Source organism: Lissotriton helveticus, chromosome 11 (assembly GCF_964261635.1).
Source record: "Lissotriton helveticus chromosome 11, aLisHel1.1, whole genome shotgun sequence".
In the NCBI taxonomy this organism is placed as follows: Eukaryota; Metazoa; Chordata; class Amphibia; order Caudata; family Salamandridae; genus Lissotriton; species Lissotriton helveticus.
This window is the reverse complement of record NC_136072.1, coordinates 50,320,667-50,347,312: the sequence shown is the minus strand read 5'-3', so window position 1 is coordinate 50,347,312 and position 26,646 is coordinate 50,320,667. Positions and strand designations below refer to the sequence as shown.

Here is a 26,646-nt window from a genome sequence, read left to right as displayed (position 1 = left end):
TTTGCTATTCCTTACCTTTAAAAAAAAAAAACCTCTGGAATTAACTAAAAAAAAACAAAGATTAAAGTAACTTTCTAATTAGGTGAAAATGTCCGTTACAATGTGACATTTTAAACTCAAGAAAATGTTGAAATTTACCAGTTACAGTTCACTGAACAAACAAGAATTTGAGCCTCCGCCATACTCTGCCTATTACCTGTCAGATTGCATCACTCCTGAACTGTTCAATGACATAATTGCCAATATCACTGAGAATCATAATTGATGACTACATTGGGCCTGAACAAGACAACTCGTGTATATGGGGCGAAGGGTCCACAAATCTCAAACGGCTTCCCCTCCCTCTCTTTACGTTTTTAAAACCCCGGAGCTCTACACTTAATCCTTCTCCCATTCACACCAGCAAATTAAGCCTATAGTTCTCCCCTTCCTGGTTTAAAAAGATCAAAGACCTCAACTGTCCAAGTGAGAACTGCAGCCCACATTCTATTTATATCTTGCTTGGATATTGCAGCGCTATACAAGGAGCCCTTCCTCAGTCCGCATGTGTTCTTCGTAAGGAGGTTGTTGTCCTTTAACCCCTTGCGTGTCCGCCAACGGCCGACGCAGCCCCGCCCACTCTTCAGAACGTCCGCACCACGGCGGAAAAAACGCTGCGGTTAAGGCGTTAAAGAGCTAGGAGCATTCCTTCGATAAGTAGATAATGCCCCAGTCTTAAGTGATCTATACTGCATACGAATTCTTACATGCAAATTATGGATGAAATGTTATTTGCTACCTCATGTGTAAACCCATTCACCTAAATAAATCGCCTTATTGTTACAACCTACATGGCATCTCGGCCAGAACAAGCAGCGTCTGTACCAAGGACTCTTTATACTGGAGTTGCCCGGATTCAAAGCCTGTAGGTGCTTCTCGTCACTTGGTCCTGACTGTTATGAATGATCATCCTATGATGCTAAAGGGAAAGTTAATTACCTGTAATAATAGGTCTCTATCTTGGTGTAGTCTGCCTATCAGACTCAACTTGGGGTAAAGGCATAATATATTTATGCTGACTGTTGGTTTTAATGAGACCCTATCAATATTTATTCTGCAGCCTCTTCGGCATCTCTTTAGAAGAATAGAAAGATGTTGGCAGTTTTCTATTTTTTTATGCACTTCAGTGGGCTGCGGGATCTCCCTTGATCCACAGGAATGATCACTATGGTGCGGTGGGAAATATTATGTCGGGCAAGTAATGTTTCAGTTTGTGATCTTGTCAAAGAAAATGCTCTACTGCTTCCTTTGTTCACTTAATGTACCAGAGCACTGTTCCCATTCTCAGAGTGATGCATCTAGAATGGTTGAGCTGTTCCTCTTTATTTGTACGTGTAATCTCCTCCTCTTTTGTGCCCTGTTCTTCACACACGCTCATTTCTTTTCCAGATTGGGAAAGCAATTAGTACAAATCCAGGTTACCTCAAGCTGAGGAGGATCCGAGCTGCGCAGAACATTGCAAAGACGGTAAGACCACTTGAGTCATTGTTTTGATTGACCAAGTTCCTTTGTTTGAATTGGCTTTGTTCATTTGTTTTGGAAGACATGACCAGTATCATATGTCTGTATTCTGTTGGAGGGGGGACATAATACATATTTAAAATATATAATACTCCAACCCCAAGGGTTGAACTGAAGAGCAACTTGGGTCATGAGCCTTTCATCTCCTAGTGTCTGAAATTTGAACTCCAACTCATCCCTGTAATTGAGCCAAAACCAAGCGACACACATTGAGTGGCCTCGGCCTGCTTCCTGTTTGGTGTATTTAATCTGGTCATATGTAAGACACCAGCTCACTGTTAACCGCATGCGCGCTAGCGGGTTTCCCCGCTGTGCGCTGATTTTTCAAAATCGCGCGGTTTGTGACAAAGCCAGCTCGTCATCCGCGTAGCGCAGGTAACGCCCATGACGAGCTGGCTTTGTCATTAGCGCGGAAGGTGTTAACAATGTAGGGGAGGCCAACAGATCCCTGGGTGCTGTTTGTGAAGTAGGTGTCTTATTGTTCTGCTTTTCCTGTGCAGAAATTTGATGGGTGTAAACTTAGTTATTCTTTGGGAACATGTGTGTGATCAGGTGGAGTGTACTTGGCACATCCACGTTTGTTTGTAGGATGAGTAGGAGACGCTCTGATCAAGAGATGAGCCATATTACGGTTCAAAAGCTTGACTTGCGGCAAGGAGTATTGTGGCTAAGATAACCTGTTACTACTTCTGCATTTTGGTTTGTTGATTGGGTAGATATCTCATGATCTTTTGTTACTACTTTTTTGAGGCAGAAGGTAAAATATTAAACTTTTTCCTCAGTTTACATTTTTCTCATTCTGTCACAATATCTGACAGTGAATGCCTCAATACATTATATGTTTGAGGCATAGGTATCTATAGACACATGCTGTGCATACTCCTGCCACCCAGTGTTGGACTCAAACGTGTGTACATTGTTTTTCTTCTTAGAAGTCTTTCGTGACACAAGCTATGGCGACTCTACCCATTGCTGGTAATGCACATGGGCATCTGCTCTATTATTAGATTGCTTTTTTCTCCGCCTTTGGACTCAGACGTGTCCTACCCAGCTCCTGGTTGATGCTGCATGGTGTTGGTGCTGGGCCCATTTGTATCCACCTGTCTCTTCGGATTAAAGCGTCGCGCACCCTTCCCTTGACGATGAGACCTTCCGTCACACCGCACAGGGTTTCGTCCCTCTGGGGCTCCATCAGCTCTTCAACATTCGACAAATGTCCATCCGTAATGGAAAATACTCTATTCCGATACTGCCAACGTGCCAAGCCAAATACCGGAGGACAGACCTCCATCAGGTGTGCAACCTCCGTCTGTTTCCCAGACCACCAGTAGGCTTCCTGTTAAGTGCAGTCCTGCCAAGTATCAGGCATTGGAATACCGCATTTCAGTGTGCTATTCTGCATTACGCACTAAAATGCATTGTCCCGCATATATGTGTTATGTCTCAGCTTTCACTCGGCGCCAAGGCAGCTGGCAGCGCACCACTCGTGGTGTGCAATGCGCGCGCTGTGCTCCTGCAGGTGTTCAGCTCTCGCACTGTGAGCAAAGGCAGTGTTGGCAGGCTCACTCTCACAGTGACAACTGAACTGCAGTGCTTACTAGTACGTATCATGGATTCATATGTGCTCAGATTTCCCAGGGCGCGGATGACAGCCTGCAGCCTAACGAAATGATCCCATCCAAGGGAGAGTCCAATGAACAGTCAGGTTTTTGTTGTTACTTCGGGCTCGCTGGTTTCCAGGCGCCGCCACCGCAAATTCACTGATCATGACGCCGCTCGCAGTGCTGCTGCAGGCAGCTCGCACGTGCCCGGGCCGCGCTGACCGCGCTGTAGCTCAGGTTATTTTGCCCCGCCCCCCAATTCAGCCCTGGCTGACTGACTCCAGAGCGAGGAGACTCGACCGGGACTGGGGTTGCAGTGCTGAGCTGCCGCCAGGACAGTCTCGCTGGATGGCCCCGTCTGGGAAATCACAGGAGTCTGATCATGAACTGTGGAGGCTGCGGCGAGGTGGGAATTGGAAACCCAAATTGCTGTGGCTTGTCGCCTCGCCTGAGCTCAGCCTGCCGCAGCCAGCCCTTGCAGACCAGAGTTGCTGCCTGTGAGCAACAACCGCCTGCTCCACAGATTAGACTTCGGACTGACTCAGGACTCGTCTGTGTCTGGGGCCACGGCCCAAGTAAGTACCAGCCAGAAAGCGGGTGTTAAATTATAGACCGCGAATCCCTTGTCTTCATTGCTTCATTTTGCTCGCGAGTAAGTGGCGTCCATGCTCGTTGAAATGTCACTCATAATAACCTGAAAGCTTGGCAGCTATGTCAGCATACCTTACCTTCAGGAACACAAAGACCCTCCGATACCGCCGTGCTTAACGCATCCCCTCGGCTTCAATGGCGCACCAACAAGCTGGTCTGCTGCTGGTGGTGGGGGTGAGGTGAGGAGGAAAGCAAAGGAGGAGGAGGAGAATGGTGAGGTTGAAGGAGGCAGGGCAGAGGAGGCTATAGCGAAGTGACTCGGTCAATTTCCTCTTGGGAGGAACAGGGTACTTAGCCTTGAGAGTAGGTTGAGGTAGGATTTTCCCTGTCTCTTGAAGGATGAGGATGCTTTGTTGCCTGGTGTAGATCTTCTCTTGTAGGTGTTGATGAATGTGCTGCTCTTGTTCCTCTGAGGCAGTGGGAGACGCAGTCTGGGTGCTGGTCATTTTGGTGCTGACAAGGGCTGTTGACCTGCCGGTACCAAGTTGGTTTTCACCTCTGAATGTCTTGACTTTGAAGCTGGCTTTGAGGGTGCTTTCGACACAGGAGTCGATGAAGTTGTCAAAGCCAAAAGACTCGTCTTCTCCGAGGACTTGGCGCCAAGAGCTAGGAGGGCCCCTGGTCATCAGGGTCTTCACATCAACCACCTGTAGTTGCTAGCCATCCAGGTAGCACTAAAGCTAGCCCTAAAGTCCCCCCCCTAATATCCATTACAAAGTAGCACTCGTTCATACAGACAACTCAACTGCCATTTTCTACCTCCAGAAACTGGGCAGAACACACTCTGCAGTTGTCCCGACTGGCGCAGGGAATTTGGCGGTGGCCAATCCATCAGAGTTAATCTGCTCTTAGAATACATACTGGCAGTAGACAATGGCTTTGCAGACTTCCTCCGTAGGATGCAGGAGCAAGTCCACAATTGTGAACTCCACCTGCAAGTTCTACTCCTATATTTCTGCTGTTTGGTGTTCCCCCACATATAACTCTTTGCCACCTCCAAAAACACAAAACGCCCAAACGTCACTTTCAGAACCCCACCATGGCCAATGCATTATGCATGAACTGGTCAGGAATATTTGCCTACTCTTTTCTGCCTCTCCCGCTTCCTCCATTTGTAGTTCGAAAGCTTCAGCAGACGTCCCACACTCTCACCCTAGTAGCCGCTACCTGGGCGAAACAGCCCTGGTTCTCCACTCTCGTCGACCTGACTCCAGTGCCCCATTGGAAGCTGCCCAACTGGGCGGATCTTCCCTCTTTCAAAATCAGGATACACTCAGACACCCTGACCCCCATACAACTTGATCTTGTGATTTGGCTCCTGAAGTGATAGTTTGGATACCTTAATTTACCTTCGGAGCATATGGCCATCCTTAAAGAGGAAAACACACAAGGTGATGGACGGAATGTTGCACATTGGCAAAACATTCATCCCCAGTCGCAGATCTGGGTTTAATCCATCGTTATTTTGCTCACCTAGCCACCCCAGTTTGGACCCAGCCATATGCAAATCAGTCTTGACCCTGTGCCTCATGGGAACAGTCCAGCCCGAACTGCCAAGCCAAGTCTTCCCTGGACCGGAAACAAATATCCTAGGACCGGTTTCTGGACTTACGCCATCATCAGCCAGGATAGCTTGACTCCAGTGGCATAGGCACATAAGCCTACCACCAGAACCTGCCATGCAGCCAAATGGAAACAGTTTGTGCGCTTCTGTCTCCCTAGACATATTGACCCTCTCGGATCAGCAATTCAAGACATTCTCTGCTATCTGCTTCACTTGCAGAAGTCAGGCCTTGCTTAGACTTCTGTCAGCCTTATCACTTAGCTGCTGTCGCGGCTTACCTTCAAAACAGAGAACACACTTCACTTTTCAGGGTCCTGTTATCAAGGCCTTCTAGGTGGAGTCACCGTACCTCGTGACTCAGCCTTCCATCTATGCACACCACACCCGGGGTGTCCAATTCCGCATCAAGCCTCGGACTCTCTTCTTGTTAAATTTGCAGGAGAGTGGTCTGGAATTACAACAAAAGGGACCTTGAAGCCAAACCTCGACAATGACAGGATGTTGGGAGTTCCATTCTGAGGTCAGCACTATACAGAGACTTCTAAACAAGCTCTCGTCGTATTTATGGACCTGGCAGACTGAGTTGCCGGTCACCTCGCAACAGCTATCAAACTGAGGAGGTGCACATATCCTTCAGGGGTATCCCTCTCTTTGGGTGGGTGATGCAATACACAAAAAATGGCACTTGCAGCCTCTAGGACACTGCAACCAGTGTGGATGTGAACTAGACAGTCTACCTAATGTAGCAGCAGCTGAAGACATGAAAGCACCGGAAATGCCTTCCATCTGAATCCAGGCTGCAGTGGCACGCCACATCTATTTTCACAGAACCTAAGAGGGGTCCTGCAAAAATGTTCATTTCTTCCAAAGGACGTCACTTCTACAGAAGGAAGCACTATCTCTTATCAAAGCATGGGGTATAGAGGCGGATCCAAAGTCTACTCTTTCCCATGAGGGTCTACTGACTCAGGTTATACCAAAAACTGATTGTTTTAGCTCTAACATATCTCCTGAACACATGCAATGAGAGACTATTTAAACATTGTATTGCGGATTCCAGACTCTCCTATATAAGGAGCCATTTGTATCTGCTCTTTAGCTTTTCAACATGTCTCTGTCCATATTGCTATGAAGAAAAGGCGGTCGGATTCAAAGGTTATCTGTTTGATGTGCTTTCTTTAAGCCTCTAAGTTGCCGTATGGAAATCCCAAAGGCCTTAAAAGTGCTAACCGCTCAGGCTAACACACTCTAAATACATGTCCATGTGTTGCAGACCAAAACGTCTTCTGCTGTGGAGGCCTTGTAAGAAAAAAGATGTATAAATTTACTATTGCACGGGTTATACTCCACTTTCAAAAGGTCAAAACATCTCCAAAGAATAGAAATTAATCCATACCAATGGTTTGCTACAGAATTTAGCAATTAAATATGTTTTAGAGTGAGTCTGAATGTGTAAAATGCCTCTGCAGCCTGACGTTACAGTCTGAGGTGAATGTGTGAGAGCAGTTTTAGTTCTGGCATCATCACCTGTATTGATGGTTATCATACTGTTGGTCTGATCTTACGCGTGTACCTCCATTTAAAGGCCACCTGATCTATTTTATTTCTCTTCATTTTAATTTATTTTTGCATGTTGACAGTTTGTGCAGCTTTCTCACGGTGTCCCTATCCATAATGTCAGAGCTACCTGCTTTGCATTAGCCCAACTGCAATATTGGTTATTTATTGCAATCCCTTAAGTGTAAATATTAAATTTGTGGCATCTATCATTATCTTCTGCAATGATGGGTTGGTAGGCATGAGTGTTTATTAAGATTTATTTTGGTTGCTTTAGAATTTTGAGTGTTTTATGGGCAGGCAATCTCACGGTTTCTTTGTAACTTGTTTGGGGGGCCATTTCAGTTCTTGTAGAATTTGGGTGATACGGTTTAATCTTATTGCACTGATTGTAAAGAGGGCTGCAGAGTTGAGGGCTGCTTTTAAGGGAGTAAGTTGAGGTTTTGTGCTAAGTGACAGAAGGGAGATTTTGTGTCCAGCATAAAAGGGATTACGGCGTGAACCATTGTTTTGAATTCGTCTGAAAGGAAGAAAGACCTCCTTCCACTAATGAGTTTAATTTGGTAATCTGCATTTCTGAGTACTCGTGGGCCAGTAGATTCAGGATTTTGTTTTGCATGAAGGCCAAGTATTTAGCACTATTGATGATGGTACGTTTGGAGTTAAATGCGAGTGAGGCTTCAAGCCACCACATTTTGGAGGAGAGACGAGAAGGAACTTAGGGCCCGATTCACAGAACTAATTTAAGACGGAATCCTAAACTTACTACCATTTACTCATTTTGGTATTCACAGAAGGCACTTACTCATCAATGAGAAATTGTCTTCTGTGAATACCAAAATGGTAGTAAGTTTAGGATTTTGTCTTAAAATAGTTCTGTGAGTCGGGCCCCTAGTCTTCAAGGGATTGTTTTTCGGGCGAGTAAGGATCTCCTAGATTGAAAGACTTTAGATTGTTCTGTAGGTTGACCGTAGAAGCAAATTTTAGGAACAATTGCGTGTCATCTGCGTAGTGTCTCCGTAGTCATCCTAGTGGTTTCAGGTACAGATTGAATAGCATTGGAGAAAGTAGTCCACCTTGATGGATTTCTAAGGTAAAGGGGATGAACTTGAAAGGAGGTCTGCCAGTTTTATTTGTTCGGGGTGATTGGTTAGATAGGAGCCAAACCTCTCAAGACCATCTGCTTGGTCTTATCGGTAGGTCCAGGATTTTTAAGAGAGTTGCATGGCTGAACGATCAAATGCCGCTGAAATGTCGAGGAGGAGAAGTAGATAGAGTTCCTCCATTTCTTGTAGGTATTACGAGGCATAAGAACTAAAGGAATCTTTCAGAAAGATTTCTATTTTAATTGCTGAAGAGGGTGTTTTAACAGAGGAGAGAGGGTGGAGGTAAGGGCAGGATACCCATATGTACTACCATAAAGGGTTATTTCGCTGTTTATCCACAAATTACCGTCCGTATAGCAGGGGATCTTGAAAAATCCATATACTTCTGGATGAAACCCGTGTTGACATTTGGAATATCGAAATGGGCTGTAGGCAGTGCATCTTCATCTGAAGACCAAGTCAACTTCCTTAATTTAAAACAAATCTTGGGCTACCTTGGCTTGAAATGAACGACCGGTACTACTAGTGCCTTCATTGATTGATAGTCAAGGAGTGTTAGGTTATTCCTGGTCTGTCTCTGCTCCTACGTAATGTGCAGGAATAGATGTAACTTCACTTCTCATTCTCTCTCTCCACAGCTTGCAACGAATAGATGTAACTTCACTTCTCATTCTCTCTCTCCACAGCTTGCAACGAATAGATGTAACTTCACTTCTCATTCTCTCTCTCCACAGCTTGCAACCTCGCAGAACAAAGTGTACTTGAACGCGGACAGCCTCGTGATGAACCTGCAGGAGTTGGCCTTTGACAAGTAAGAACTGATGAGAGCAGGGCTAATGCAGCATTTGCAATGGAAACACACTTGTCTGATCAATGTGGTTAAAGCTATTGGCTCTTTAAATCTAGTATTACAATGTCCTTACTTCAGGGTATCTTCTGTTTGAGGTACAAACCAGGTGCAATTGATGGTAATGTCCACAAACCTGGAACTTTTAATAGTCGCATATTGTGCTTGATAGACAGGAAAATGTGAAAACAAAGGTTTTGTCTTTACAAATGTTCACTTCTGAGTGCGGAACCACTGAAGCCATCATTAGTCAGACTGAACACAGAGTTCAAATATACTTTTCTGCAAAGCTTTAATCCTTGTAAAAAAAAACCACATATATTGTGGCGTGGTCAGTAGATTTAATATTCGGTCTCCAGTCTAACACACATAGGGGAAAGTGTAGACATTGGTTGGTCAGATTTACTATTCTCCCTCTAGTTCAACTGATATTAGGAAAAGTGCATACAGGGGGAGGAGGAGTGTCCTATTTGGGATTCTAGTTTCATTCTAGAAAACGTTATGGGGCAGATGTACTATTCTGACTCAATTTCAACAAACATTGGGGAGGTGCATACATTTTTCTTTTTTTTGTTAGTTTTTGCAGAGTTTTATATAGCTCAAACTTGACCCGAATCGGGTATTGGAGCGCTTTACATAGCACCAGCTACGTTACATGAGGGGACACATTCATTTTGGTTCGGCACGGGGAGATAAAGTGATTTGCCCAGAATCACAGGATGTTCAGCGTTATTTCCGAGACTCAAACCCAGTTTCCCAGATTCGAGGCCGGCCGACCGCCCTAGCCGTTAGGCCAACTCCTCTCTCCTTACATTGGGTGTGAAGAGCAAATTTACTGTTCTGACTCCAGTCTAACAAACATTGGTTAAAGCGTATACATTTTGGCGGGGTGCACGATTATTGAAAAAAATCTCAATAAAAATTTTGAGAAAACCTAAACTGCAGTTCAATGTCAAATTTGAAAAATTCATTAAAAATTGAAAATGTACACATCCATCGACATTAAAAATCTAACTATTATGTAAATCATTTTCAAAGTAACATTCCACAAACTTTCCCATCCCCCATTTAAACACACAAAAAGCTATAAAATCTTCTATAATGGAAATCCTTTTAGTAAAAAGATATATAATATTTAAACACATTTTACATATAAATTAATTCAAATCTAAACATATTTTTTAAGATACTACCCACCTATTCCCTCCTTAAATCCACAAGCTTCAAGAAAATGTATGAAATAATTGTTTTTGAAATTCAATGTGCTATCACATTCAATTAGTTTAAAAAGTGATATTTATTTTTTTAAGTTCAACTTAGAAATAATTTTTACCTTTATTGATGAATGAATATAAACCAATGAATACCTTAGTTCAAAGGCTACCGACCCCATCTCCCAGAATTCCCTGCGTACCCAAACTAAAAATAAATATTTGTAAAATTATATTACAAATCAATCAATAAGGGTGTCTAACATTAGAAATAAATGTTTTTATTTATAATCCACTTGCACTTAACACTACCTCCACCACCTCAGACCCATTAAATAAAATGTTTCAAATAAAAATGCCAAGTGTTGTAATTTAAAATTCAGACGTACAAATTCCAATTATATTTGCATAATTACTACGCTACTCTAAATAATATATACAAATTTATATTGATAAATTACTACATAATCCTGCAGTAAACACTACAACTCCAAATTAACATTTATTACATAATTTCAAATGTTTTAAACATGTAACCAAATCACAAACATAAATGTAATATTAAACATGTTAATCAGCTAACATTTATGTATGATTTGAAAAAGAAATACTCCTACCCCACAATCGCCCAATAAACCAAACCCCTTGTAAACAAAATTATGGATCACTCAGTATACTTTATAAAAAATAATTAAAACTACATAGCACAATAACATAAATGATTAAATAAAAACTGTGCAATAGAGTAAAACAATACATTTTTTATAGTAAGTAATATTTTAAACTGTTTCATGATTGTAAAAAAAGTGTATACTTACCTTCAATATTTTTGGCATTGATATTGTAGTATTCCTAACATTTTGACCACAATACTATCGTCGGATGATATTTTAGAGTTTATATTTAGGTGAACAACTATGCCTTCTTGTAATGGACTTCAAGAAGGAATATTATTGGTTAATAGTAAACATGGTAAAGAAGATGCGACGCACAAACGTCTGCTTTCTAAAGACCTTCTCAACTCTGTTTCCACAACCATGAACAACGATTTCACCATTGGGTAGTGGTCGCATCTTAGTTTCTTGCCTCTCTCTGCCCATGCGTCATGGGTTTCAGTTTTCACACTTGTTCAAGGTTTGTTAACTCATTTGCTTGAAAGCACAAGAGTCTGAAACACACGTCTGCATGTAGTGGACTTGAGAAGAACTGAAATGAATGAAATACAAGAGGTGTGTGAATGAAATGTTACATGTTGATAATTCACTTTCCGCACAATACACTTTTAGCCACCTCCGCTCGAGGTCCATCCACAGAAAAGAGGTTGGGAAGAAAACAAATGCAAATTATGGGGAAATTAAATTTAACGTGTCTCATCGCTGCCTCTGTAAGACATCAGAGTTGGTTTCCATCGGCTTGACCCTGCACACAGACATTGTCTTAGTTACACAGGCACTGGTGGTACACCTGACAAAACGGGTGTTCATTAGCCTACAATATTGAGTTCCAGATCCTTTTAAGTACACACCAGATCACATATAATGCATATATTGACTCACTATGCAGAAGATGGCAAACACGCATCATGTACTATGGCCAAAAAGCGTGTGTCTGAAAAGTGTTACGGAAATAACCATGATTTTCTAATACTGTGATTTAAGCTTCCAAAGGCCGTATTTACAGAAAGTGCCCCGGGGGCGCAACAAGGGTTTGGGTGCCCCCAGGGCACTTTGAGATTACAGAAGGGGCCGCAGACACTTGTGCTTCCATTCTGTAATACTGATAAAAGCGCTGATGCACATGTTGCGCCAGTGCTTTCTCAAGAGAGCATGACCTCATTTTCATGGGGGCGTGGCCCCATGTAAATAAGGGAATCCCTTTGCCTCTGAGCCCCCGCCGTATTATAGATGCAGGTGCAGAGGCAAAGAAGCTGTCAGGAGGCGCACTCACAGTGCGCCCCCTGATGGCAGCCCTCTGGAGGGGGTCCCATGGACCCCCAGTCATCCTCTTGCAGGCGGGTGCAGGCGCTCACTGCATCCTCCTGCAAGGGGATCTCAAATTCCTCTTTAAAGTGCAGGGGGGTTGCCGCCGGCACCGAGAAACACAGAGCAACTTCTAAAGAACTGCTCCGTACTCTCTTGATTGTGCTGCCCCAGGGCAGTGCGAGTTTGTGGCTACCCTGAGGGCAGCGCTTTTTACATGAAAGGGCTCACTTTTCCTGTTTGCTCCGAAGGTGCGCTGTGGTGCAAACAGGAAAAGTATACCCTATCTATATTAGGGCTTCAGGTGGGTTATAACTCATTTAAGTCCCTAAGCTTGCCCTATCCTAGGAAGTAGCTTTGGTCAATGAAAGCTGCCAATGTAGATGAATCCAGCGTGTAAATGCAAAATTTAGTAGCAGAGCTGCTATGAGGGTTCCATCCTGACCAGGTTTGGTCGCTCAGCACTGTGACTGCCAGTCCCCAGCGTGGGATCCCAGTGGCAGCTATGTGGCTTCATTTGAAGTTTTGTTTCATTGCCTCCTCCACCTCCATATTTCCAGCTTACCTATTGTTGACACCTGCCTGGTTCTTCCTGCTGTTACAAAATCTGTTTTTACTAGAGGGATGTTTCAACGTTTAGATCCTTCAAGCTGCCTAACATTGCTACACGTACTCTGTTATGGCAGGGCATGAAGTACGTTCTAAAACAATGCGAGTTTGAATTCCTAATAAATGTCATCAAGGCAAAGTCAGAAGAAGGCCAAATATTGAAAATCTGCATAATTCCCTTCAAGAGATCTTACGTTAAACACCTACAGCAGCATTACGACGCCTGCATTTTGTGTGAAAAATGTATAATGCAAGTGGCCGACTTTTCTAAAAATGGAATGCCTCTGTTCATTAACGTTCTCCTTCAGACACTGGAATATTTGATATTGCTCACACCAGGGTTAGACTTTGACTTTGAAGTTATTCAGAAACACTCCAAACACTTGATTCAGGTACCCCAGAGAAACCTCTCAATCTAGCAATGGACAGTTTGTTCCTGTTCACTCCAAACCCTGGTTTGTATTTCCACTCAAACATCCTGGACAGGCACTTCGGGGCTCTAATATTGTGTAACTACAAATTTCTAAGAAAATGTTCTTCCCCTGCAATGGGTACTTGTTAACACTGTGTAAAGAGTGCAATACAGAAAGTGGGAGAGGCATTGAAACAACAACATAAGTTCATAGGGTACAAATCCCACAAATGATGCATGAAACAATGACAGAAATATCGAGTCTTTCGCTTTTAAATTTTGTAGATTCTTTTATTCTTTATTCTTTACATACAACAGCCAACGCGTTTCACCCATGCGGGCTTCTTCAGGGTTGAAAAATACTTTTAGTCCTTATGTAAAGGTCCTACATTACTGTCCCATTCCAGGAACAAACTGTCTTGAATATCAGGCCCTCAATCGCCGGCCTCTATTCACGGCCATCCAATGCAAACGTCTCGCTTCAAAAAATCTTCAGGGCAGTGTAAAGAGTGTGAAACTTTGATGAGTATGTCCTTAGGAAGGAGTTACTTAACCTTTATAAAAGTAGTTTTCCCGAAGAAAAGTACACTTGGTGTGTCCACACGACTCTTCGGCATTTGCTTGGGCTCAGAGGTGGTTGAGTCCTGGTAGTGCAAAAACCCTTAAAGCGAGGCATGGCCCCTTTCCTTTACACCTTTTTTTGAGACTGCTGCCTTACCCCAGGATGGTAAATTGATGAAGATGTATAATCATGAATAATTTTATAGTAGTGTGCTCTGTACAGTTTAACACAGCCTTGCATTTTCTCTCTGTCTTTGCCCATCACTCTGTAGCCCAGGCTTTACTAATTTGTTATAGTTTTTGAGGACATTGTTTTGTTTGAAGTATTGTACAGGCTTCATGTTTCTCATACTGTGGTTATTTTTAAAATGTTATGCTTACTACACAGGGCAACTCCAGGTACAAGTACCTACATTCCGGGATACCATGGCACACGCCTTCTGATCAACTTGTGTTTTTGGGAATTCTTGGGACTCCTCCTTCTGTTTACGTACTGCTTTACATATGTGCTTATTTAACCCATTTACTACTCTTACCACTAGCTGATTCTGGGCATGTAGATATGGCAAGTACGGTGAGTTTCTGTTCTAGAATAGTCTGTAATAGTTGTTTTTTTTTTGTTTCATTTCCAGGGATATGAATTATGTTTCCCTCACGCATCAGAAGAAGTAACCTGATATGTGCTGGAGGTTTGGTTATGGACTATGAAAGAATGCCTCCCTCTACTGCTCTACTATCCCAAGTCCAATCTCTTAACTCAACCTGAGGAGATCTGAGGCACCGATGACGCCTGTCCTGTTACGAAGCAGGAAATGACACCAGAAGCTGCTCTGCTACAAGTTGAAAAGCGTAGGCACACCCGGTCTTGAATTTGTTTTTTAAAAGGGCTCTTGACCGTGTGGAGGTGGAAAGAAGAGTTTAGAAGTAACCTTGGATATTACAGTGACTATAAAGCTATCTGAAACTTTTGCTAATTAAATCTTTACCAAGCTGATGTAAGAGAGATGTCAAGAATTTCTTGTCGTGGGTTAACACAATTCGTAATTTTGTTGATTGTTACTTTGTTACCGATTTTCGAAGAGCATAGATATTTTTTACTTGCTGCCAATTCTGCATGGTCTCTTTCTTCAGGAGCTACAGTATTCTGTCTTTGGTGCAGACATTCAGAACTTCTGCTTTTTTTTCTACAGCCTTTGTAGGAAGTGACCATGTGCCTAGTAGTCGCTGGAACACCATGTTTCCTCTGCTTCGGCTATCAAGCTCATGCATTGTACGAGTCTTAGTGCACTTGAGCTGGACTAAAGTATTACATTGAAATGGTTTATAGAAAGAAAGGAGGAGATGGGAAAGATGGTGTCTCAGCATCATGCACTCACTTTTGCATAACTTTACATTGCTGTTGTACTACTTTCTCATTGAGTTCTGTTTTTTCCTGTACGGAGTAGCAGACCGTACTCTTGAGTTTTTAAGAGGGCGTGTACATTCCTAAGGGGCATACAGTGTAAAATATCTGTGAGGCTTCATATAATCCAGTCCAAGAGATTGGGTTCACTTAGAAGTGGTGGAGCTCAAAGTTGTACAGGATTTGAAGGAAAATAGACCTCAATTGAGTTTAGTTTGCAACAAACTGAGAAGCCTTTATCGGTGTGAGTTTCTCAAGTATACTAAGAAAGGGGCATGAAGTGAGTTCACACTTATATGCTGACATTAGACCAAATGTGATTCATACTCTGAGATTTGGAAGGACAAAATGATGTAGTCCATTGTTTTCCTTCCAGATGTCAAGATTTTGTGACACAAGTCATGTATGTTGTGGTGTTTCAAGCTGGCTTTCCTTAGTCCAACTGATCCACCACACACCTGCTCATTTGATAATGGTGCTCTTTACTTTTTTTAGAATAAATCCATACAGAGTTGAAGCAGAGCTGTTTCTGAATTTGTGGCTTATAACTAATCATTTTCATCCATTTCAACAGTTGTCATTTGTTTTGCAATGGTATCCGACATTAAAAAGAAAATAAACATTTCCATGTTTCCTTTTGCTTATGTGTCCAATTTCTAGGGTTATGCACAGATGCAGGTTAAACTCGCCAGTCCAGATTTGATATCTATCCGTGCCTTTCCCCAGTGGGTTTTCTATTTTGGCTCCTCTTTTCTAGGCCTGCCCACAGTCTGCCTTTACTATCTTTATGGCAGTGGTGCATGTTTATCCGCATTCGTCAGGGTATTCATATGTTACTGAAACTTAGGCAGATTTTGAAGGAAGTGTACGTTTGCAATATTCTGTATAGTCATTCTAGGATCGTAAGGACCAATATCTTTAACTATGGTCTTTAATTTTCAAGATTGTCGTGCACACTTAAGCTCTATAACTTATCCATTTCACCACTATGAGAGCTGTTCATGAAGACATCTATCCATTGTGGCTCTATCTACATGGTGTCTCTTGACCAGAACAGTATATCCATATAACCTATTACGTGGTGTTTACCGGTTAACACTGAAAAAGTACCATAAGTCGTGAAACATGTAGTGGCTGAAACTATACTTCTCCAGATACCATTTAGAAAATATACGTTGGTTAAAGATGTATGTTATAATAATTTGGACTTCTATAAGGACTGCATGGAATATAACAAAGGAGTACTAGCTTTAACATTTTATTTTTATTGAGCATGTATTAAAACACCTTTGAGGGAATTAGTGGGTGGAGAGAGCACTTGAGCGGGCTTTCGCAAAACTTGGTCGCCTAAATATAACCGGCCTTGTTTTCTTAAAGTGTTTCACTTTATTTAATCCCCGCACAAATAATCCACTCTATTTGAAGCAACAAAAATAAGTGTTTCGCCACTGTTGCACATCATTCAACATTAAAAACAAAATATAATCTGTTTCAAGAGTATGTAGCTTGGAAGCAAACACTAAATACCTATCTGCCAGTTTTAAAAAATGCCTCGCCAAGCCAATATGAACAGAACAGATCTTCCAGCAGGTGCATACATTTTACTTTCATAGGTCACTCCACTCCCCACTCTCTCGGCCCCCACTTTATTACTTCACGTAATTTCTTTTCCACTATAACCACTTTTCGATACTGAATGTTTATACTTTTATATCGGTTAATTTTTCTGTTGTCTAAACTGGATGACACATTTCTTTTAAGCAGCTTCTCCGGTTGACATGGTTGAGGGTCGGTTTGTGGTCATGCGAGGATTTTGTACAATTCCAACCTATGCCAATTCTAGAGCCTGCAGGAGGCACAAATACATTTTCCTTTGAGAATGGATCTGGCACTTAATGGTGGCACTTCATTAGCTTCCCTTGTGTCTGCCCTCTACTCAAGAGAGAGACAAATGATTTTAAACAACCACTGACCAAGCCAATCATAGTACTTTGTGAAGTGCAAGTATTTCCCAAGCTCCACTAGTTTTCCACGTAGGCCCAGCATGTGCAAGCTTCCCTGATGCACAGAGTACAGGCGGCAACAGGACCAGGTTTGGCGCACAGTAAAAGCATCACCTATAAGGCCTCTTGTGTGGACTGTGGGACACTTAATGCGTCGCTAAAATCCCAGAGTGAGTAGGCAGATGTTGTAACTTGATCGATGGGTGAGTACATGCATGGGTCGAACGATGGAGTAGGTTGAGGGTGGTTGGTGAGTAGGGAGTTGGTGAATGAATGCATATGTGGGTGGGTGGTGGAAAGATGGATGGATTCGTGCTGATTGAGATGCCGGGTGGGTGGGTGGGTGTGTGTAGGGTTGGAGCAGTAAGAAGGTGGACGAAGGATGAAAAGTTAGATGGAGCTGTGATCAGCTGGATGGATGTGCGAGAATGAATAAATTATGAAATGTATACCACACACTGTTACTCCCAAGAGCGTCCTGGTGGAAGGGAGAAGTAAACTGCTGATTATGAAAACCACATCATAACATAAAAAGCCAACTTTTGAGAAGTTGTCGGAATGGAGATTTTTTTTAGTTGATGCTGACCAGCTTGGTTGGGAGGCGATTCCAAGTTTCTGCTGCCAAGAAGGAAAGTGAAGCGCCCCCTTTACTAAGCCCCTTAGACTTGGGGACCACTGCAAGGAAATCTTCAGATGAATGAATTGTCCTCATGGGGCAATTGTTTGTAAATCTATGAAGCATTGCGGGTTAGAGAATTAAGTGGCCTGTAGCGCAAACACCAGAGTCTTAAACCAGATCATTTTCTGTAGAGAATCCGGAGACAATAGAAGGATTTAAAGATTTATTCCATAACAACTCGCCCACGACAGGCAGCGACTGGCCGACGCGAATTCCAGGAACAACAGACATAAGTCGGATAGATCCTCGCCTGCCGTTCCATCTGCTAGCACGGGTTATGGTTAAACATAAACGCAGAACGAGTGCAACTCCAGCACAGAACATAATGGCCGAGCTGTTCTGAAAAGATTGCAATGTACTAGATCACCTCCTCCCCCAAAAATAAAATAATTTAAGAAATACAGTAAACAACTATCTAAGCAAACAAAACTAAGCAGTACAAATCCTGTAAAATACCTCAACCACAAATAGTGGAAATAAAGGATACCTCATTAAAACATCACATAATCCTTGAATTTACTGGGTCTCTTAATCTCACAAGACCTAGTGCATACTGCAGTGGATTGAGATTGAGAATTGTCGCGAATACTGTCTCCACCCTCAATATCGACTCTGTGACTGTCTAACTTCCCTAGTATCTTTACCAGACTGTTTCCATTGTGTCCAATCCCAATCAGACCTGGAAACGTTCCTGCTGTTAGTGATGCTGGCTAGTTGTGGTGCGAGTTTAACCAGACTATGTTGCACCAGCCCCTGTTTTCTAGAAGGACTCACCCCTTACCGACTGGAAATTCGTGTAGAGGATGAATAAACCGCCTCTCTCTTCCTGGCCAGAGTCCCACCTCTGCTCCTTACTGAAAATGTGTTTAATCTTTGATTGTTTTTCAAAAACCCTTGCTGTTACCTCATCTTTGAAAGTGGTACTTGCCTTTGTTTCATTGGTTGCCGGTCCCTTAACTACGCAAGAAACAAAGCTGTATGATCTTGGGCCCTAGCAACGAACTGAGTGACCCCAGTGGTACAATGAGGTGCAGTGTTCTACTCCCATTCTTTTTACTTGATGAATACTTTGACATCCATCCCTGCTGCTAAGGCTGCCTGTACCCCTTCCTTTATCACCTTTTACCCTCTTTCAACAAGACCATTGGGTGATGGCAAGTATACAGCAACCCTTAAATGCTTCAAATCATGTTCGCTTAAAATCTTGTACATCTGATCAGACACAAAATGTGAACCGTTATCAGTAACAAGGGACCTAGGCGAACCCTCAATAGCAAACACGTGTTCCAGAAATAGGACTCCGGAATCTGAGAAGGGAGAGTTAACAAAAGAAAAGTGCAACCACTTGGAAAAGTTGTCAACTAAAAGGATGACCTATTTTATATCACGAGGGAGTGAGGGAAAAGGTCCTGAAAAACATGGCCTAGCTTGTCTCACACTGCTACAGGGTATTGAACAGGGTGAAGGGGGGTTCTGTTCTGTTTCCAGCGCTTTCCATCATAATGCTGACACACTGCATTTGTCAACGACTTGACTGTCAAGAGCCGACCACCAATAATGCTGCCTGCTGCACACTCAAGTCTTGGTGGTACCTAAATGCCCTTGAGCTTTTGAAATGATGGATTCATGTCACCTGAAAGGAGGAACATGGAAATCCCCTCTTAAAACCAATCCATTGACCAACTAAAGCTCTCCTGCAACTGGAGCATAGGTATTTAAACCCCCCTGCAAGCATCAGGTTTCAGTCCAGTCTTAGATAATTTACACACAGACCTGTTTGAGAATGTCATCCTCCTGAAAAGTAGACATACATTTTGAACTGCCCAAATGTAAGCCAGGGCCGCACTGTTGCTCAAAGTTCCTGAGTGATCTGGAGGTAAACAAAATGGTCTGCTCACAGCCCCCTACCCTCTGGCTCAGAACCACCCTAAACCATGGAGACTGGCATCTACTGGGAATTGTTAAAAGAAAAATAAAGGGCGGTTTTTGATGTCCATACTGCTAGCTTTAAACTTTGCAAGCTTTGGAAAGCTTACAAAGTTGTGAGTCCCAAGACTTCGCACACTCCTGCCTGAATGACTCAACAGCATTTTCCACAAGAGTTTATGCTTTAGAGCAGTCCTTAATTTGTTATACAATAAGTGCTGGTGCCTAGAGTTTTGTTCCGAAGCTTGCAGCCAGCACTATTGAATGTTGGGGGCGCCGAATACTTAAGTTGCATAGTCTTAACTCCACCTGATGCCACTTTATTTCACCACCCGACACCTCTGCCTTTTTATCTTCCTCTTTTAGATTGTTTTTCATCCCTACTTTCTTTCTATGTCACTGTTTTTTTCTCTTCCTCTTACTTTCCACATTTTGTGTTTTCCCTCTTTTGCTCACACTTTTGTTAAGCAAAGCTGCAAATAGACTGGCTCTGGAATATGTACTTTTGTTGCCTTCTAAGATAGTTCACTGAGCAACAATCCCCATTACCAGTTTTACGCCGTGTTTTATTATTTGATTTATTTTGAGAATTTATAAAGCGCAACTGTCACCATTGCAGGCATCCTGGCGCTGACAGATCCGAGGTGACGGAAGTAAAAGGCAACGAGAGTGGGAGCTTTTACAGGCGGACTAGACAAGGGAATAGCCACGTTTTAATCCTCCTTTTGAACGGGAGGAGTTCAGTGAGGTGCCTAATCTCGACAGGGAGAGTGTTCCATAGTCTGGCAGCTGCCACCTCGAAGGATCTACCTCTGGCTCTGACTTTCCTGAATCTAGGTACAACTACCAGTTTGGCATCAGAGGATCAAAGCTGTCTGGTTGGCGTGTACCAAGCAAATTTTGATTGTAAGGGAGTTGGGCCAGTTCCCTGGAGAGCCCTAAAGACTATACAGAGGGCCTTGAATTGTATCCGCTGTCTTATAGGCAGCCAGTGCAGTTTTGCCAGGGCGGACGGTCCATGAGATCTTCTCGGAAGCCCCAAAGCCAGCTTAGCAGCTGCTGATTGGACCCTCTGGAGCCTGTCCAACAGGAACTCAGGGGACCCAAGCAGGAGGGCGTTACAATAGTCCAACCTGCTAAGGATGGAACATCTAACCACTTGAGCGCGAGCATGGGTAGGTAAGAGGGGCAAAACTTTTCTTAGGGAGCGAAGGATGGCAAAACAGCAGGCAGATGTTTTTTGAACCTGCGTCTCCATACTGAGCCTATGATCCAACATGACCCTTAGGTTGCGAACTGATTCCACCGGCCGTACATTGGACCCTATTTCCGGGGGCCAAAAGTTGTTTGGAAACGGTCGGGGATTCCTAGTTCCGGCACTGAAGAGCACCTCCGTTTTCCCTGTGTTGAACTGAAGGGAATTGTCTTTTAGCCACCGAGACGTGTCACGCAGACAATTGTGTAGAACCTCCAGAGGGGTAGAGTCTTCTCCTTCCAAGGAGAGGATCATCTGCGTGTCGTCGGCGTAGTTGATAATCCTGATGTTGAAGCTTTTAATGAGTAAAATCAGAGGTCTGAGGTATAAATTAAAAAGTATTGGGCTGATTGCTGAGCCCTGAGGGACCCCATGCGTTACCAGGGAAAAGGCTGACTGGAAAGGTGGCATGGATACTGCCTGCTGCCTATCCTGCAAAAATGAATGAAACCATTGCAGCGCAGTGTCTCTCATTCCCGCCTCAAACAGCCGCCTCAGTAGAATCTTATGATTCACCGTGTCAAAGGCGGCAGACATATCGAGCAGGATCAGGAATGCTGCCTGACTTCTGTCTGCACGCCTTTGAAGCTCATCCATAGCGGTGATGAGGGCTGACTCGGTTCAGTGGGCAGGCCGAAACCAAATTGATCCTCATCTAATAATAGATGACGTTCCAGATGGTTGGAGAGAGTGTTGCTAACTAAATGCTCAACAACCTTGGCAGGGAAAGGCAGCAGGGAGATGGGCCTGTAGTTTTTTGAACAGTCAGGGTCTAGAGAGGGTTTTTTTTAACAAAGGAGAAACTAATGCCCGTTTCCACTGAACCGGAACGGTCCCAGTCACCAGGGATTGGTTACAGATTTGGTGGAGTGAGGGGAATAGTTCATCCCCAAATTCCTTCCAAATTTTGGGAGGCACTGGATCCAAAGGAGACCCGGAGGCGATCCCTCTAGCTAACTTAGTGAAGGCCTCATAAGTAAGAGGTGGGAACTTGAGTAGCGTTTCCTTTGCAGCCGTGGCAGGAGCAGCCAAGCGGTCCACCGGAGAGCCAGGTCTCAGGTCGGAGGAAGGGACGAAGTCCAGAGGAGTGTCCAGGTCTTTAAGGATAAGCTCAATTTTTTCCTTGAAAAAAGCAGCGAGGTTATCGCATAGGTCTTGGGACGGGACGATCGCATTCTTGGAGCACTCCGGATTGGTGACGCTATTTAGTATATTAAAGATACTCCTGGAATTGTTGGTAGTGTTGCAGATCAAAGAGGAATAGATTTTTTAATCAGATTCTTATAAGCGAGGACCTTATTTGTCCACACATCTTTGAAGGTATCGTTATAGTCGCGTCTCCACCTTCTCTCAGCTTGTTTGCATCCCTGTTTTAGGTTTTTTAAGTCGTCATTAAACCAGGGGGTGGAGTCTTTACCCTTACAGCTGCGAGTTTTTAGAGGGGCATGGGCGTCGAGGACCGTTGTGATTGTGGTACAAAGAGAGGCGTAGTTTTCGTCTATATTCTTATTTTCATTGAAGAGCGGTTCCAAATGGAACACCTCACTGATGGAGTGCAGACGCGTGAGAGCCCTCCAATCTCTGCACTTAAATTCCCTAGTCCACCCAGGAGCCTTGTGGGGGCCGCCGTTCGTGTGAATAAAGAATTTAACAAGTGAGTGGTCTGTCCAATCCATGGGTAGGGTTTCACCCATCGCCACCAAATCGGGTGCCGCGAACACCAGATCTAGGAGATGACCCGCTTTGTGGGTGGCTTTAGTAGCCAGTTGAGAAAGACCAACACTTTCACATGTTTGAAGTAGGTTCTCGAGATCCGAGTCAAGGGTGCCGTTGCGCCAGAGATTAAAGTCACCAAGGATAAGTAGCTTATGGTGAGAAAAGGCGATATTAGTCAGGGTAGTAAATAGCGCTTGTTGCTGCTGAAGGCTGAACGACCCTGGCGGGCGATACCATACTATCCCAGTGACAGTAGTCCCGGAGAGGGTCTGAATAGATAGTCCTAACAGCTCAGTACCCAGGGTAGGGTCTAAGGTGAGGACCTTAATGCCACAGGACACTCTAAAAATAGCTCCCACTCCCCCACCTCTTCCAGTAGGTCTGGGAGAATGAAGAAATTTGAACCCAGGAGGACACGCAAATCCAGGGTCAACCGAACAGTCAGGACGAGTCCAAGTTTCCGACATGAAAAGAATGTCTAGTTCGGGAGTATCGATCAAGAGTTGGATCTCTGTGCTGTGTTTAGGCAGGGACCTAACATTCAGAAGCCCGGGGGAGGAGCCAAGCTCGCGTCCGAGATGGCCGCGTTTTAGCTCGGCTCCGATCACTCTCCTGTCTGCAACAAATATCCTGTACTTTATCCTGCCCCGGGAAGTATTCCACGATGTGCAGTGGAACGACGATAACTCACAGGCACTTACCGTTTGCTCCGGTGATTCCTGGGTGTCACGGATCCTGAGTTACGCCCCTGTCTGCTTCGGGGCCTCCGGAGCGGCCGGGCCTGGCACTCCTTGGCGGCGGCTGGACGGGGCGCGGTGGCCGGCCCTTGGTGGTGGTGTGGAGTCGGTCGGAGGGGCCGATGTGCTAATAGACCGATTGCGGCCTCCCGGGCCTGGTCCGGCGGTCCTGCGGCCTGATGTTGGGGAGCTGACTTCCATGGACGGGGTTAACCGTACATCTGGCTCGTCTCCCCTTTGTTCTCCGGCCCGGCCATTTTGAGTTCCTCCGCCCGGACTCAGAGAACGGTGCCGGCAGCGTGTGGGGTGCCGGCGCATCGCCTTCTTCTGGTGGCTCCCCTTCCTGCCCTGGTGGCACTTCCGCTGGTGGTTGCCGGTGTCCTGTTTTGCCCCGCTGATATCCGGGCGGGGGTCGGTGTTTGCAGCGGCCCCGCCGGGCTTCTAAGATGGCGGCCGGCCCCATGATTCTCGGCCTTGCGGGGACCGGCGATGCGAGTCCGCCGCGCGGCACGTTTGCTGAATACTGTAAAGGTGAGCCTACGCTCCGCGACATCCTCGCCGCCCTGCGCTCCTGGGGGGCACCCATGACCGCACCGACCGCTATCCTGGAGGGGGGTCCCTTTGTTGGGCCTGCCGGACCCCCCTCGGTTTGTGCGGCTTCATCTCTGTTGTGTGCTGCTGGAACTTTCCTTGGGGTCGTGGACCTGGAGGCTGCTGATGGTGTGGATGTGCGGGGGTCCGCTGCCCTTCTTCGTCCTGTGCCTCCTTCTGCTCCGGAGGTTCCCCGGCTGGATCCCGTCTGGACCGACCTCGATGGGTCTCCTTTTCCTCTTTTGCCTCACATGGCCGTACGAAGATCCTGTGACGGTGCCGCTGGACCGGCTTTCTCCGTACTCTCCTCGGAACTTTGCCTGCTTTGCCTGAAGTGGTTACTGTACTTTCTGGATCATCCGGGTCACGATCGCTACAACTTGAGTGTATTTTTGATTCGACTCCCTGTTATTCACCTCCTGTTTTATGTGATCTGGTTCCTGGTGCGCTGGACGATTACAGTTTGCGAAAAACGAGGACAGGGTTGAGCTGATCTTGCCTCTATGGACTGTTATTTTGTGGTATGGTTGGGTGATCCGTTCATAATTGTATGATTATGTTTGATACGTCTTTACGTTCCTGGAGCTTATCCGTGTGTTTATTATCTTCCCGTGGGCTCTGAGTATTTTCGGGCGGGGGGGTGGGAGCTGAAGGGGTTTTGATTATGTGGCTCCTCTCCCGCTGTTTTTTCCGTTTCCCCTTCCCCCCCTTTTTTAATCTAAGTGATTCTTTCTTTCTTATATTTCTCTATATTTCGGGTTCTCATTAGGGCGACAGGCACGCTGCTGGGGGGTAGGCCATAGCCTTCTGCAGGGGTGCAGGGTGGGCTGTGCGGGGTGGTGGGGGGGTCTGTTTATTGTATTTTTCCCTGTTCCTCTTTTTGGTTCTATGGCTCTTATGTATCCCCTAATTTCGTGGCGCGGTGTCGGCACGTAGCCCCCCGGGGTGTTTGTGCTGGCATGGCCCTTTTGGTATGTCTGCTGTCACGGTTTACTACGCATTCATTTCTCCTGTTGCCACTAGTTCCATGTGCCGAATTAGTATTGGGTGCTTTGTTAGCCGTGGGGGGCGTGCACTGACGCTGCGCCCTCACTTTCCCCCTCCCCTTTTTTTGATGTCCTCTTCCTCCCCTTTTTTTCCTTTTCCCCACCCCATTTTCTTTTCCTCCCTTGGGTTGTTGTAACGGAGGGCTTTTAGTTTTGTAAACGTATTTTTCGCTGTTTTATTATTATGTGCCCTGATTGTGGTGGGTGGGTGCTGAGCAGCGATTGTGATTGTTCTTGATGTGGGACTCCCGTTCTGCCTTTGCCAAAATGTATTGTTCTGTTGGTCTTTTCCTGTATTCGAGACTTCGGCTTGCTCACGGCCCACCACGGCCCTCCGGACTTTACAGATTGACATTATCCTGTGACACCCTTTTTTCTATTATAAAATTAACCTACTTTTATCCTGTCCGTGATGGCGACTCAAAGACTTGTTGCCTTTGCCTTTCATATGAGCTATTTAGAAATCCTGTTGTCTCTCCTGTATTGCCTCGTATGTTTCTTTATTGTGGTGGCCGGCCCGGTGGGTTGTAGGCCCGTATCTGTGCGCGCCTTCTGTACAATAAAGGTTTTAAAAAAAAAAAACATTCAGAAGCCCACATTTTAAAAGATCGTCGCTCAGAAAGTCGGCTCGTGGGAGTGACGTATGTGACAGGGAGAATATACCTTTGTCCGCGTGGTGCTTACCTATTTGGATGAGCGCATCTCTAGAGTAGGGAGGCCCAGAAGGAAGCTGTTCAAGATGAGGGGCCAAGACAGGCAGCATAACTGGCCCATGGCGCTACCTTGGCGCGGACGGGCGCAGACGGGCTTGCCTTAGGCGCGCAAACGTCGCACCCACTGCGCTGGTCCGCTGCACATCCGGAAGAAGCACATTGTTTTATAGGGAGGTAACCGGCAATAAGGGGGGCGTGGCTTCTGCAAGGGCGTGAAAAGGAGGCAATATTTTGTATTGGTTTTACCGCGGCAGCGCTAAGATCCGCTGCGCGGCCTGTCCAGGAGCAAGCAGGTGCCCTGATGTGGTGCCAGGAGGGGGAGAGGGGTAAGTGAATTGAAAACACACAAGTGACTCTCAAATAGTTCAAAAATATTCAGGTCGCGCTCCCGGCTTCCGCCTCAGGAGATCTATCATAAAGTACACAGGCGCTTGTATTCAGCGTCTTATATACTGGTTTGGCGGTGGGCGTGGCCTCCGGGAAGGAGAAGGGGCGTGGCCTCCCGGAGCGTCAGGAATGGCGGCAATATTTTGTATTGGTTTTACCACGGCAGCGCTAAGATCCGCTGCGCGGCCTGTCCAGGAGCAAGCAGGTGCCCTGATGTTAGGTGCGGTAAGTTCCTGGCCTAATGTTTTGATTTTTTCTATACATGTTTGAACGCGCCACCCTGCCTTTTTAGGTTTGGCTTGATAGCATAGCTGATGCATTATCTTATGTAGTCAACCTAAAAAAAAGAGCAAACCGAAGTACGGCTCTGCGCACGTTAGTGGAGAGGAATACATGTTTTGATTGGGCAGAGTTATGTGCTTCCACAGAAAGAGTGCTTCCCCTTCATACAGCTGTGATTATTTTGTCAATTTATCCAACTGACTGAGCCAGTAAAAGTATGGCTGGCTGGGCTTGAACTTTCAGGGCACTGT

At 45.0% G+C, this 26,646-nt stretch overlaps 1 protein-coding gene across 1 annotated transcript in view; it reads left to right on the top strand.

Annotated features, from left to right (window-relative positions):
- Positions 1–15,694, top strand: part of LOC144791802 (prohibitin-2-like) — a 51,334-nt gene extending 35,640 nt beyond the window's left edge. Inside the window, exons 8-10 of the mRNA XM_078666576.1 lie at positions 1,429–1,506; positions 8,774–8,850; positions 14,291–15,694. Coding sequence (XP_078522702.1) covers positions 1,429–1,506; positions 8,774–8,850; positions 14,291–14,330 — 195 coding nt within the window. The 3' untranslated portion in view covers positions 14,331–15,694. The remainder of the gene's footprint in view (positions 1–1,428; positions 1,507–8,773; positions 8,851–14,290) is intronic.
- Positions 15,695–26,646: the final 10,952 nt, after the last annotated feature.